This window comes from Mercenaria mercenaria, chromosome 1, assembly GCF_021730395.1.
Source record: "Mercenaria mercenaria strain notata chromosome 1, MADL_Memer_1, whole genome shotgun sequence".
In the NCBI taxonomy this organism is placed as follows: Eukaryota; Metazoa; Mollusca; class Bivalvia; order Venerida; family Veneridae; genus Mercenaria; species Mercenaria mercenaria.
Genome location: NC_069361.1, coordinates 72089508 through 72103831, shown reverse-complemented (window position 1 = coordinate 72103831; position 14324 = coordinate 72089508). Strand labels below are relative to the sequence as shown.

Genomic DNA, 14324 nt, shown 5'->3' with positions numbered 1-14324 from the left:
ATACTTTGTTTGTATGCTGGACAATGTTTATGTGAAGATACAGTAAGATATAAGCAATGGTAACAAAGATATGACAGAAAAACAAAGGTTGCCGAAAAACTTTAACCTTAAAAATAACCTAAATATAACACCTTGGTGACCTTGACCTTGGGTATAATGGGCTGGCCCTCCACATACTTTGTTTGCATGCTGAACAATGCTAATGTGAAGTTACAGTAAGATATAAGCAATAATAACAAAGAAAAACAAAGGTTGCTGAAAAACTTTAACCAAGACAGCTCACGCCTATGCCGGAGCGAGTAGAATAGCACCCCTATTCTCCGAATAGTGGAGCTAAAAAATGTGATCATGCGCTTCATTTTTAATTAGACTGATTTGAAAATATTGGTCTTCCTGTCATAACCGACTTCTATGGGAAAATTGCACTTTTGATTACATTTTCCAGTAAAGAAAAAATTCTGAACTGTAGATTTTATTGAAGCTTTTCATACTAAATCTTGTAGATTTACCTATTTTCAACCATATGACCAAATAAAATATATAGGTCTGTTTGCTAAATTTTCCACAATTCACCAAATATTAGTTGAAATCCTTATATTGTTGCTTATTTTACGTTATTATTTTGAATTGTTTCATCAAAAGGTCTATATTTTGTTAAAATCAACCTTAAGAAAGACTATCACAGCGACTGTTTTAACACTTATCATGCTGGACACAATTGATTCTGCCTTTGCGACCAGCATAGATCATGTAGATCAAGATCTGCACTGTTCGCCATTCAGTCAGGCTTAACACTAAATACACAGGATTTAATAGATTACTGGCAATATCTATGCTACCCGTACAACAACTACCACACAGTATTTAAAGTGTGGCACAGTATGGCACCAAAACAGTATTAAAAACCTTGGTTTCACATCGCCTTTACATCAAAATAAAAATATGAGATATCAGAATCACAGAGATACAGCAAAACCAAGTGTTCACCAAGTCATCTCTTACAATCATGCAAGGGTAAGACAGGTATTCCAGTTCTTTTCATACATAAGTTGTCTCTGAACAACATGGAACATTTTCCATTAGAAGTCTTAGTAAATAAACCACAACATCAGTTGCATTACCTCTTCTGTAGAACTTCTGTATATTTCTCATTACAAATCTACTAATTGTTTGATATTATTACATCACAGTTTCTATTTAAGAGAGATAATAAAATAAAATTACATTTCACTCAAATATACTTCAAAATGGTATAATGTGAAATCATTTCATTTCATGGGCAAGACATTTTGAGGTTTCAGCCAAAATGGCTATTTCATCTGGACTTGAATTTGTTGTATTTCAATTGCCAAGATAAAATGAAAAAGTATTTTCTTTGTTCATTAGGACTTATCCACCATGACATCTATGAAAATTAATCCCCCATGAATACTAATGATTTTACAATTATATCAAAATATGGCTGCAAAACTACAGAAGAATAACGTTCCACTAAATGTGCTACTAATCTGATCTCGACAAATGTGACATCAAATTAAAAGTACTGCAGTAACTGATCCAATTACAAGTAAAAAAGTTTGACAAACTAAAAACAAACAAAACATGATTATATTTTAATCCTCTCACAGAGCACTGCCCAGTCCGGCTACTGACCAGATAATCTCTTTATTTTTTTAATCATTGCTCTTACATATTCTGACCCATCTTTCTCTGCTATGATTATCTATGTTTTGAGAAGAAAATGGACATAATTATACAAAATTTGAATAGCCTTATGATTATCTCCTTCGACCAAAACAAAGAGTTTGAACACAGACTAAACATTGCCTCACTTTTTTATACCAGTCAACATGTCTATATTAACATATAGTGTAACCAGTTTGGAGTAAAGCCTAAACAATGATACATTCTAATTAAAACAAGAGCGCCACCAAGCGGGGCAATATACGCCCGAAAGGCTTACATCATAGGATGGGAGCAAAATTTTAAGAACTTGACTGTTGTAGCCCAAAGGACTGGAACAACAAAAGGAAAACTTCAAAAAACAAATCCACAAAAAAATATTCAAGGCCTACAAAAAAAAATCCTTATCAGGAACAGGTATGTAAAAATAGACCTAAAAATTGGAAGTACCATCCATGTTGTACCACAGAAAAGTGGTCTCGATTTTTCCCTACGGCCAATAATAAGAAAGTTTCAAAATAAGCTATTTATAGTAACATAAAAGGGAAGTAATTCAAAAAAAAAATTGTAAGTACAAAAAAGAGATCTGCCAAATAAAAACAAGAGCACTGCAATGCAGAGCAATATACAAAAAGCAAAGTCATATATGACCTTTGACCCTTAAGTGTGACCTTGACCTTGAAGCGAGTCATCCGGAACATGCGCTCTGCACATCACCTCAGTGTGGTGAACATTTCTGCCAAGTTTTTTTGAAATCCTTCAAGCAGTTCAAGAGTACCAGAGCGGACACAAAACAAACTGATATGACTTTTGACCCTTAAGTGTTACCTTGACCTTGAAGCGAGTCATCCGGAACATGCGCTCTGCACGTCGTCTTGGTGTGGTGAACATTTGTGTCAAGTTTCTTTGAAACCCTTCAAGGGGATCAAGAGTTACAGAGCGGACACAAAACAAACTAATATGACCTTTGACTTCTAAGTGTGACCTTGACCTTGAAGCGAGTCATCCGGAACAGGTGCTCTGCACGTCGTCTTGGTGTGGTGAACATTTGTGTCAAGTTTCTTTGAAATCCTTCAAGGGGTTCAAGAGTTACAGAGCGGACACGAAACAAACTGATATGACCTTTGACTCCTAAGTGTGACCTTGACCTTGAAGCGAGACATCAAAAACCTGCGCTCTGCACATCGTCTCAGTGTGGTGAACATTTGTGTCAAGTTTCCTTGAAATATTTCAAGGGGTTCAAGAGTTACAGAGCGGACACGAAATTGCTATCAGACAGACGGACGGACAGACGGACACCAGCGTCATAACATAATACGTCCCTTCGGGCGTATAAAAAAACCCAATTCATTCTACCTTTGAAATGAACACTATTCAATTAAGGCCTAACATGAATATAAGCTACATCATTGGCTTTCAAAAGCACCTTTCTCCCTCATGTATGTCAATTTTAGTTATACCATTCATCTGTAATGTCGCGGTACTTGACATTCAACGTAACCACATTAAACAAGAAACAACATAACAGTGCATTTCTTAGCTTTACCACAATATTACATGTCATATGCATTAATAACTGTGTAAAAATGAATAAGATATCATTCAAGAAACATCGATGTGTACTTCGAACAACAACAGTCAACCATTGTTATCGTGTGACGTCACATCACTAATGTCGCGGTATAGGTAAAAAAAAACAAAGACAAATACAATTGTGTCAATCAAACTATCTTAGGTTAAAAAACACTAAATATAATTCAAACATTGAAAAGTCAAACTAACAGGAACACTCAAAAGTCATTAAACGCCAGTTTAAACTTTTTGTATTATCTGTTTACACTGGCACTATCGAAAATATTCTCCTCTGGGCAGCAGACACACCAGATATTTTGCAAGTAAATCACAAGGTCACGGGCGTGGTAATAATGTAGCGGAGCCCAAGAATCGTACTATTACTTAATATTTTCTATTTGATAGTTATCTAACATGTTAAAATTCACTGCTCAGTATCATGGGTGTATTTTGAGGAGATGGTAAGGGGCCCCCATCCCTTGCCCCCCCCCCCCCCCCCACCATCCCTCCCTCCTCCTGAAAAACCGTCGAGTTAAGACGTTTATATGTTTCACCTGATACCAATATTTCATTCATTTTTGTGTAGATGGGGGATGTTACGCAAAATTTTGTGTCCTCTAACCTATAGGCGGGACTTAATTTGCATAATTAATGACTACAAATGCCGATCAGCTGGTAGACAAACTTATAAACATTGCAAATATTTGCTTAATTCATGGATTTTTGCAATAGATACTTGAAAAATATGATTTTAATAAATATTGACAGATATTTAGCAATGTAACTGCAGGTAGGAACATTTTTCGCCAGCATGTGTAAAATAGGTCACAAACTTCCCCGATAAACACCACGTAGGTGACGCAACTCAAATACCGCGAAATTAGTGATGAGGCGAGATTAGTGATGTTGAGTATACAGTTATTTATGAAAAGAATTAAACGTTTGCAAAAAATGTCACCTGGATATCCATGCTCTGGCCATAGATATCCATGTTTTGGCCATGGACAAAAATATCTGGCCATGGACATTCTACAGCCGGGATAAACGTTTGCAAAAAAATGTCACCATAATCTTTCCTGTTAGGCTGACAGGATCATCTATTTTACTTTATTTCAGTTTGTTTGCTTGGGGTTTAACACAGTTTTCCAACAGTATTTCAGTTATGTAACAGCAGGGAGTTAAACTAACCAGTGTTCCTGGATACTGAACCAGTATAAACCTGTTCCCCGCACATAACTGCCAACTTCCCCACATGAATCAGAGGTGGAGGATGAGTGATTTCAGACACATAGTCACGGAGAACATACACCTAAGTGGTCAGGCTTAAACATGTAAGATCTGTCTGTCTTAACATATTCTGAAAATGTCAACACAGAAAATATGCAAAAGTTATTTTAGAATATTGTATTCCTTTCCAAATCAAAACCAACCGATTCAAAATCTTAGTATATTTAAATTTGGTTTTCACCTTGAGCCACACTTGCTTTAATTCATTGAAGTGGCTCAAATTCCTCTCATCTGGCTCATAAGTCATAAGAGTTGGCGCATTCCTTCATGAACAGAATATATTTTTAAGATTCTGTGCTTTAACTGGTTCAGACACACTTCAAGCATGAGTGAGCTTTAACCTTTACCCTGCTAGATTTCTACAATGGACTGGTCCATCATTCAATTTGGGCAGTACCATTTATTATTTGAAGGGGTGTTTAATGAAAATTTACTGACTGAATAGCAAACAGTGCAGACCATGATCAGCCTGCATGGACGTGCAGGCTGATCTTGGTCTGCACTGGTCGCAAAGGCAGAATAACTTGCCGCCAGCAAGCTAAGGGTTAAGGTGATTACTTTCATACTTACAATGACTGTTGAGACAAACTGGTCATAGAATGTGATAGGGTTCCAGCCGGTAATAATGTCATAGGTAATAACACAACCTGTAATTGAAAAACCAAGAATATACTGAGTCTCCTTTATTTTACACTTTTCAGTGAAATACCAGAATATATCAGCAAAATAAAATTGTTATTTTACTGTTTCAAAGCAGGGAAAATATCAATTTTATTTGTCACTGGTACGGAACTACACTTGAATGCGAAATAAAATTAACTAGAAAATGCTTTTGTAAAAAAGCGCATGTCTCCCCCAATGCAAAGTCCTATAGGCAAGAAGTCAATAGGGGTCAGGAGCGAAAGTCAAAGAGACACTGATGGTTGGCTGCAACAGGGATCATCTACTTGGCATGTCCAGTCATCCCGCTAAATTTCAACACTCGTGGCCTAGTGGTTCTCAAGGGGTCATCTACTTTGCATGTACAATCATCCTATGAAGTTTCAACATTCTGGGTCAAGTGGTTCTCTAGTTATTGATCAGAAATGGTTTTCAATGTTCAGGCCCCTGTGACCTTGACCTTTGATGGAGTGATCCCATAATCAATAAGGGTCATCTACTCTTTATGACCAATCATCCTATCAAGTTTCAACATTCTGGGTCAGGTGGTTCTCTAGTTATTGATTGGAAATGGTTTTCAATGTTCAGGCCCCTGTGACCTTGACCTTTGATGGAGTGACCCCAAAATCAATAGGGGTCATCTACTCTTCATGACCAATCATCCTATGAAGTTTCAACATTCTGGGTCAAGTGGTTCTCTAGTTATTGATCGGAAATGGTTTTCAATGTTCAGGCCCCTGTGACCTTGACCTTTGACGGAGTGACCCCAAAATCAATAAGGGTCATCTACTCTTCATGACCAATCATCCTATGAAGTTTCAACATTCTGGGTCAAGTGATTCTCTAGTCATTGATCGGAAATGGTTTTCAATGTTCAGGCCCCTGTGACCTTGACCTTTGATGGAGTGACCCCAAAAACAATAGGGTCGTCTACTCCAGCAGCCCTACAAACCTATGAAGTTTGAAGATTCTAGGTCAAATGGTTCTCCAGTTATTGCTTGGAAATGAAGTGTGATGTACGGAATGAAGGACGGACGGACGGACAGACGGACGGACGGACAGGGCAAAAACAATATGTCTCCTGGGGGAGACATAAATATAAATATTATAAATTGGGAATTCTTTGCAAAATGTACCTGAAAAAGATATTTATGTATATAAATGCCTATCATTGCCTATATGAACATAATGATATACATGTACTCCCACCATCGTAATAAAATTTTAAATAAATCTGGATCTTAAAAAATTTTCAACATAGATATTGTGATGTTACAAAATTGTTAGACAGTAAAAATATTACTGTGTGTTTAAAATATTTTACATGACCACACTTATGTCACTGTAGAACACAGACATACAGTCAACATCGTACTTGCGACCACCTCTATTAAGCGATTTTTGTATTAAACGACCAGACAAAATCCCTCCCAACCGTTTTCAGTATATAAATTCATTCCATTAAACGACTTTTTTATTAAACGACTAGCGACCACAGTAATGTAGTCCCAACAGGTAATATATTTGACAAAAGTATCTATCAAGCGACCGGGTACCAGAATTCTACTTGGCATTTCTTCAATCTGTGTAATTAGCGAGTACGTTTTGCACGTGACTGAATGCAATTTACCTTTGTATCAGTCAAACTGACAAACAATCTAGCCATAATTTTCACGGTTTGTGGACTTGAAAAAGTGTTCATGATGTTAAAACAGATTTTGAAACCATATATGTATGTTCATAATAAGTACAATTACATTAACAGTTAAAAATAACTTTCCTTTTCATCTGACTGAAATTCATTAAGAGACCATTCCATTAAGAGACCACTTCTTAGCAGTCCCTTGGGTGGTCTCTTAATACAATGTCGACTGTACTTCCTTTCCTGTTTAAAATGAAAATTATATGTTATTAGCTTTGTATCGGGAAATATGCACAAGTTCTTCAGGGGGAATATTGTGCGACTTTAGGAGCGCAATATTCTTCAGCTAATGAACGAGTGCATAATACCCGATGCAAAGATAATAACCTTTTTATTACATACGCATCTACACGTATAAATATTATGTAAATATCATAAATATGTTCAATAGCCTGAACAGGATTGACAATACTGAACTAAATAGAAAAAATAGTGCAACAACACATACTGAATTATGTCACGCACCCGATATGAAATTCAGGCGTCAGTGTATGGAAAAATATTGACATTTCTGGTACCAGTGTAACTTAACGGGGAATAGAAACGAGTATGTAATATGTGTAAATACTAACCTAAAGAATGAGCAACAACAGAGACTTTTCCACCGTTAGGTTCAAAATATGGATGCCTCTCACAGAACATGTCATACAATCTATTCAGTTCATTTTCTAAACTATGTGTTATCTGAAAATATACAATCTAAAACTGCAAACATTGGCTACAAAATAACTCAGTTATTACATGATTCAGATTTTCAGTGATTTACTGAAATATAATGATATACCATAGAGATTATATCTTGATAAATTTGCTGTTTTCAGTGAGTTTACTGCAGCAGAGTATAAACAAAGACAACAATTTGAAAGTTGACATTTTTAATCATTGATTTGAAATTACGTTCAATGTAGACTTAGATTTGCATAATTTTTTACGCAGAAAGAAAAAAATATGCTCATTTGTATAAAAAAGATATCTTTTAACAATTTTACTCTTTTTATCTAAACTATTATGACATCATCACGTTGCATGTGATGTCAACACACTGCAAATGTATACAAGGTAATGTTATCATAAAAAGGCAATTTGTCAGTCTTGAATAGGTTCTTCAACAATTCATCTTACCTGACCATAGGTAATGTTATCATAAAAAGGCAATTTGTCAGTCATGAATAGGTTCTTCAACAATTCTTACTTGACCATATAACAGCAACAGGTCAGTTGCCCACTATGAGAAGTTTCATTAAACCCTGCACAGTAAAATATTTTCTATGAAAGAAAATGTCGTCAGAATTGTGATTTCACCATAGCTTCCATGAATGACTATTTTTCAAAGCCAATACTGCATAAACTCAAGCATATTAACCTAATCTACTTTATGAATGCCGAATTTTCTCATTACATACCCTGCAGTTTGAAAAATATCAGTCAATTTTTTCTTTCCATATATCGCTACTGCCTTATTAAAAGGGACTCATCTCTAATGGAACACACACCTCTGATCTGTACAAGGGACCAAAATCTAATGGAACACAAACCTGATCTGCACAAGGGACTCAACTCTAATGGAACACATGCCTTTGATATGTACAAGGGATTTAACTCTAATGGAACACATACCTTTGATCTGTACAAGGGACGTAACTCAAATGGAACACATACCTCTGTTCTGTACAACAGACTTAACTCTAATTGAACACATACCTTTGATCTTTACAAAGGACTAAACTCTAATGGAACACATGCCTTTGATCTGTACAAGGGACTTACTCTAATGGAACGCATACCTCTGATCTGTACAAGGGACTAAACGCTAACGGAACACATACCTCTGTTCTGTAGAAGGGACTAAACTCTAATGGAACAAAAACCTTTGATCTGTACAAGGGACTTAACTCTAATGGAAGGCATACCTCTGTTCTCTACAAGGGACTTAACTCTAATGGAACACATACCTTTGATCTGTACAAGGGACTCAACTCTAATGGAACACATACCTCTCTTCTGTACAAGGGACTCAACTCTAATGGACCACATACCTCTGTTCTGTACAAGGGACTCAGCTCTAATGGAACACATACCTCTGTTCTGTACAAGGGACTTGACTCTTATGGAACACATACATCTGTTCTGTACAAGAGACTCATCTCTAATGGAACACAGACCTCTGATCTGTACAAGGGGCTCAACTCTAATGGAACACATACATCTGACTGGACAAAGGGCTCAACTCTAATGGAACACATACCTCTGATCTGTACAAGGGGCTCAACTCTAATGGAACACATACCTCTGTTCTGTACAAAGGACACCACTCTAATGGAACACATACCTCTGTTCTGTACAAGGGACTCGACTCTACTGGAACACATACCTCTGATCTGTACAAGGGACTCGACTCTAATGGAAAACATACTTCTGATCTGTACAAGAGACTCATCTCTAATGGAACACAAACCTCTGATCTGTACAAGGGGCTCAACTCTAATGGAACACATACATCTGATCTGGACAAGGGGCTCAACTCTAATGGAACACAAACCTCTGATCTGTACAAATGATTCAACTCTAATGGAACACAAACCTCTGATCTGTACAAATGATTCAATTCTAATGGAACACAAACCTCTGATCTGTACAAATGATTCAACTCCAATGGAACACATACCTCAGATCTGTACAAGGGACGAACACAAACCTCTTATCTGTACAAGGGACTCAACTCTAATGGAACACATACGGTATTACCTCTGATCTGTACTAGGGACTCAACTCTAATGGAACACATATGGTATTACCTCTGATCTGTACAAGTGACTCAACTCTACTGCAACACATACCTCTGATCTATACAATGGACTTGTGTAGTATAGGACATCCATAGCACTTGCATTGAGCATGACTCGTATACCTCTCATCCGTTGTGGAGTCAATGATTCCACTGTATCTGTAACATATATCAATACAATTTGTGTATACATGGCAAACATGACAAACCAAATAGGACTTTCAAAAGGTAAAATTGATAAAAGATTTTGAATTATGTTGTGCTACAATTACTGTCATACTGTCAGGTCCACTAACTTAATTTTGTCGTATGAATTAATTACAGTGAAAGACTAATAACTTGAGCATGTGTGGGGATTTCCCAAATGCTTGAGTTATCCTAGGTCTCAATTACTTATTTATTTTGTTTGGTTTAACGTCACACAGACACAATTATAGGTCACATGGAAACTTTCCAGCTTTGAAGGTGGAGGAAGACCCCAAGTGCCCCTCCATGCATTATTTCATCACGTGCTGGCACCTCGGTAGAACCACCGACCTTCCTTAAGCCAGCTGGATGGCTTCCTCACATGAAGAATTCAACACCCTGAGTGACGCTCTAACCCACATCGGTGAGGGGCAAGTCCTTATCCACTCGGCCACAGAAGCCCAGGTCTCAAGATATCCGAATAACAATACAATTTTGATTGGAAATGTTCTATACATATGTATAAAATGTCAGTTAAAAGACTTTAAAACCTATAGTCTATAAGTGGTTGTGCTTTTATTTATTTCATTTATATTTCAGGCTCAAAATGTATTTGATTTTATATCAAAATGTATTTTGTTTCTGTAAAACAAAAAATGTAAGACAGTGTCATAATAAATCTTTGTAAAATGCAATGGACTTAAGGGTGAATAGGGGATAAAGAAATGAATACACAGTGACCAATGTAATGTTCAAGTGATCCAGAAGAAAATTATGTAACATATATTAAGGAAAATGTCTGTGAGCACTCCAGTTATTAATGCCAGCATTACCCCGTTACATTGTACATAAAAAAGTTTCACCTCTTCTCAGTCCTTAATTCTGCACATAATTTCTGTCCAGAATCAAGAACGACATTAACAGTGATGTACATGTATTCAAAACTACAGAATGCTGTAATACTAAGAAAGCCTGTTGTTTTCACAAAATGTCCTTTTTTTTCAATTTACCCTTGCAGTAACAGATAATTATGACATTTATTTCTTTAACATGGCCTCAAATCATTTTATTATCTCTTCAAATTATTTCATTATCTTCTACCTGTAATAGCAGACTGATGTGTGTTATTGAGCCTTAATTCTTAAGGTAGTGTCAATATTAGCATCAAGTATTACACATGTAGCTTTTTTACCTCCATCCAGTTTTAATGAAGATCTCCATTCCACTGGAAGAAATTCGGCTCTCTCATTCACTTGGTGCTCGAAATTTGGGAACATTTTTGCCTTAACATGCTCTAACCTGTCTCTCATACTGAAATATTAGTAAATCTAACATAATTAGCTTTCATCAGTTCACCAGACTTCATACTAGATGAATAAACTGTCATGTTAAAACAATAATAAATCTAAAAAAGCAAGGCATAGTTTCTGATTTACCAGGCATCTTTGCTGAATGTGCAAGCCCAGAAGCAGGGCTGTGGGGACAGTGGGGACAACAGACCCTCAGAAAAACTTGTAACCTCAAATGTTATCATCATAACTTGACATACTGTGAAATCATTGATATTCGTTGGGGACTAATTTTCATGGATTTCGTAGTTGAGTCAATCCACGAAATTTAATCCCAACGAACAAGTAAAATTTCCATTCATTTTATGATCAAAAGTTGAAATCCACGAATTCATATCCCCACGAAATTGCCGTTTGGACCAAAACCACAAAATTTCATGTCCAAGAAATTTAATGATTTTACAGTATTATTATTGTATATCTACTGCTAAAGGTTTTAGGACTAGTTTCGCTACAGCTTTGCTTGGTAAACCAGAGGTGCACTGATAAAGGTACTAAAATGACAAAAGAGAGCAGATATACATGTAGTTGAGGTTTCAGCACCTGACTAAACTTCATAGTAAGGTCTTGATTCCAACAGGTTGCAGAATTTTACTGTATTGTCCCCATTTTGTAAAGTGGTTAGAATCTTATGAGACATTCACAAAAAAGACTTAATTTTATTATTTAACAAACTGATTTAGAATTTCTCTACAGGTAGATAGGTCAGATATACTCACTCCAAACAACATCTGATGATATGACCAGTGTCCATTTTTTGCCCAATCCCATGTACGACAAAGACTAGATGTGTAATGTCAGTGGGTTTGTCATCCATCACAGCTTCCATACAGTAACCTCTCTGAAGCCGGGCTCCAGCTGAAAAATCAAAAACCAAGTATCAATAAAGACTTTTAATGTTGTAACAGCATTGCAAGTAACTACTGTTTAAAGTTGAAACCATGTAAAAGCATTTGACTGTTTCAGAACTGAATTCCAATACAAAATGTAAAAACAAGTTACAGCTGTATGAAAAGAAAACCTGTATCTAGTCTCCTCAAATCCTTCATTTTTTCCTCAAAGTCTTATAAATAAACAAATGGTGTTCTCTGATACAATCACAAAAATATCACTGTTACATTTTAGTATTTAGAGAAAAAGATCAGTTTGTTTCCTGGCATTAGGTTCCAGAGCGTCTGACAGCATATATACATAACTGCTAAAATAGTTCACAAAACTTAGATTTTTGAACACAGGTCTATTTTGTTTCCAGTGGTTCTGGGCAACTTTGAAGATGCTAAAACAGTTCACAAAACTTACTTTTTTGAACACCTATTTTGTTTCCAACAGCTCTGAGCAACCTTGAAGAAGCTGTATCACTAAACATGAACACATCCACTGCAGAGTTCCATTCCAAGTAAAAGTCTGTAAACCGTATATTCAGGATAACTGCAAAGTACAGAATACTACATCCACATCTTTCATATTAAGAAAATTTAAAAATAAGATCTGGCATGATGCTACATGTATATCAGGTGTTCCTACTGTTCGTATATATTTCATACGCTATTTTACACTTACTGTGAAATTAACATTACTTGTCAAAATTTCATGGTCATGTCAGTCAGCCAAGTAAAATCCAAATGTATGAATAAAATTCTGATCTATTCTATCCTTTAAAATTTGAAAACAATGAAAAAAACAAATGTCCTAAAACAACAAGGGTCATCTACTGACTACAAGAAACCACCCTTTGAAAACTGACAGCCAAATTTTAAGTGTTCTTTAATCAGAAACTGTTTACAGTCTAGAGGTCACTATATCCTTGACCTTTGACCTACTGACCCCCAAAATGATAGGGGTCATCTAATGACCACAGGCAATCATTTTAGAAACTTTGACAATTTTAACCCATAGCTTCATTAGTTATTGAGTGGCATCCATTTTCAGTTTTGAGGTCATTATGACCTTGACATTTAATCTACTGATGCCTAAAGCAATAAGGGTGACCTTCTGGCCATAAGTTATCATATAATGACGTCTGACTAATGAAGGCTAAATAATTCTCTAGTAATTCAGTGGAAATGATTTTCAGTCCAGAGGTCACTGTGACCTTGACGTCATGACCCTTTCCAAGAAACAGGGGTCATATACTGACCACTGGTAATCACCCTATGAAGCTATACCGGTAGGTCAAACCATTCTTTAACCATCAAGCCAAAACTGTTTCCAGTCTTTAGTCACTGTAAGCTTGGCATTCAACCTACTTATTCCCAAAACAATAGGGTGCCATTTACTGTCTATTACGTTCGATGACTCCGAGGAGGCCATAGCATTCTCTAGATATTGAGCAAATTGTTGTCACTGTGACCTTGACTTTCGACCTACTGATCTCAAAACAATAAAGGTCATCTACTGACCACAGACAATCATCCTATGAAGTAAAATAAACTAAGACACATACCTGGTTTGGGTCCTTTCTTGTCAGTCACAGTTACCTCATCTAGCCTGTGACCCAGGAAAGTCCCTAAATATTCTGTCTCTATCTGAGATGCGTAGCCATCTTCCACTGGTTGCCATGTATTCTCATAGAACCATGTACCTCTCATGATCTTACTTCTGTCCCCTGGGATTGTAAAAAAAAAGAAATGAAACAGAAACACATCGTAATACATAATACCGTAATACAGAATAAGCGGGAACTAAATTAGTCTACCAGTAAGTTAAAAGCTTATATTATTTATAAATTATTGAAAAGCTTTGACTGTAACAAACTCAAACTGACAAAATCATTAGTAGTAACATTTTACTATTAAAACAGAAATCAGTATTTCTAACTTTTTCTGATTTTGGCATTTTAACAGAATCATGACTTTGTAAGTTTGTTCACCAAGTCAGTGTTTTCATACACATTTACCTTTCATAAAGTATATCATCTGACAAGTTACTTTCAGAGAAATTTTTTACATTTTTACATGTCCTACACAACTGCAAAAATACAGAAACGGTCTCACTTCTTGATGAGATATATTCAATATTCACAAAAGACAAAAAAAATTCTTCAGAAGTCTTCTTATATTTAACATTATTACACCTCAGTTTTTTTGTTAATGCAAAATTC

General features: G+C 36.1%; 1 protein-coding gene across 2 annotated transcripts in view; it reads right to left on the bottom strand.

Moving 5' to 3' along the window:
* Positions 1-14324, bottom strand: part of LOC123534323 (phospholipase DDHD1-like) — a 47316-nt gene that overhangs the window by 31186 nt on the left and 1806 nt on the right. For both annotated transcript variants that reach the window (XM_045316537.2, XM_045316528.2), the window contains exons 2-8: positions 13668-13829; positions 12524-12652; positions 11944-12082; positions 11068-11186; positions 9742-9848; positions 7477-7588; positions 5113-5189 (exon numbers count right to left, since the gene is read on the bottom strand). In XM_045316537.2, coding sequence (XP_045172472.2) covers positions 5113-5189; positions 7477-7588; positions 9742-9848; positions 11068-11186; positions 11944-12082; positions 12524-12652; positions 13668-13829 — 845 coding nt within the window. The remainder of the gene's footprint in view (positions 1-5112; positions 5190-7476; positions 7589-9741; positions 9849-11067; positions 11187-11943; positions 12083-12523; positions 12653-13667; positions 13830-14324) is intronic.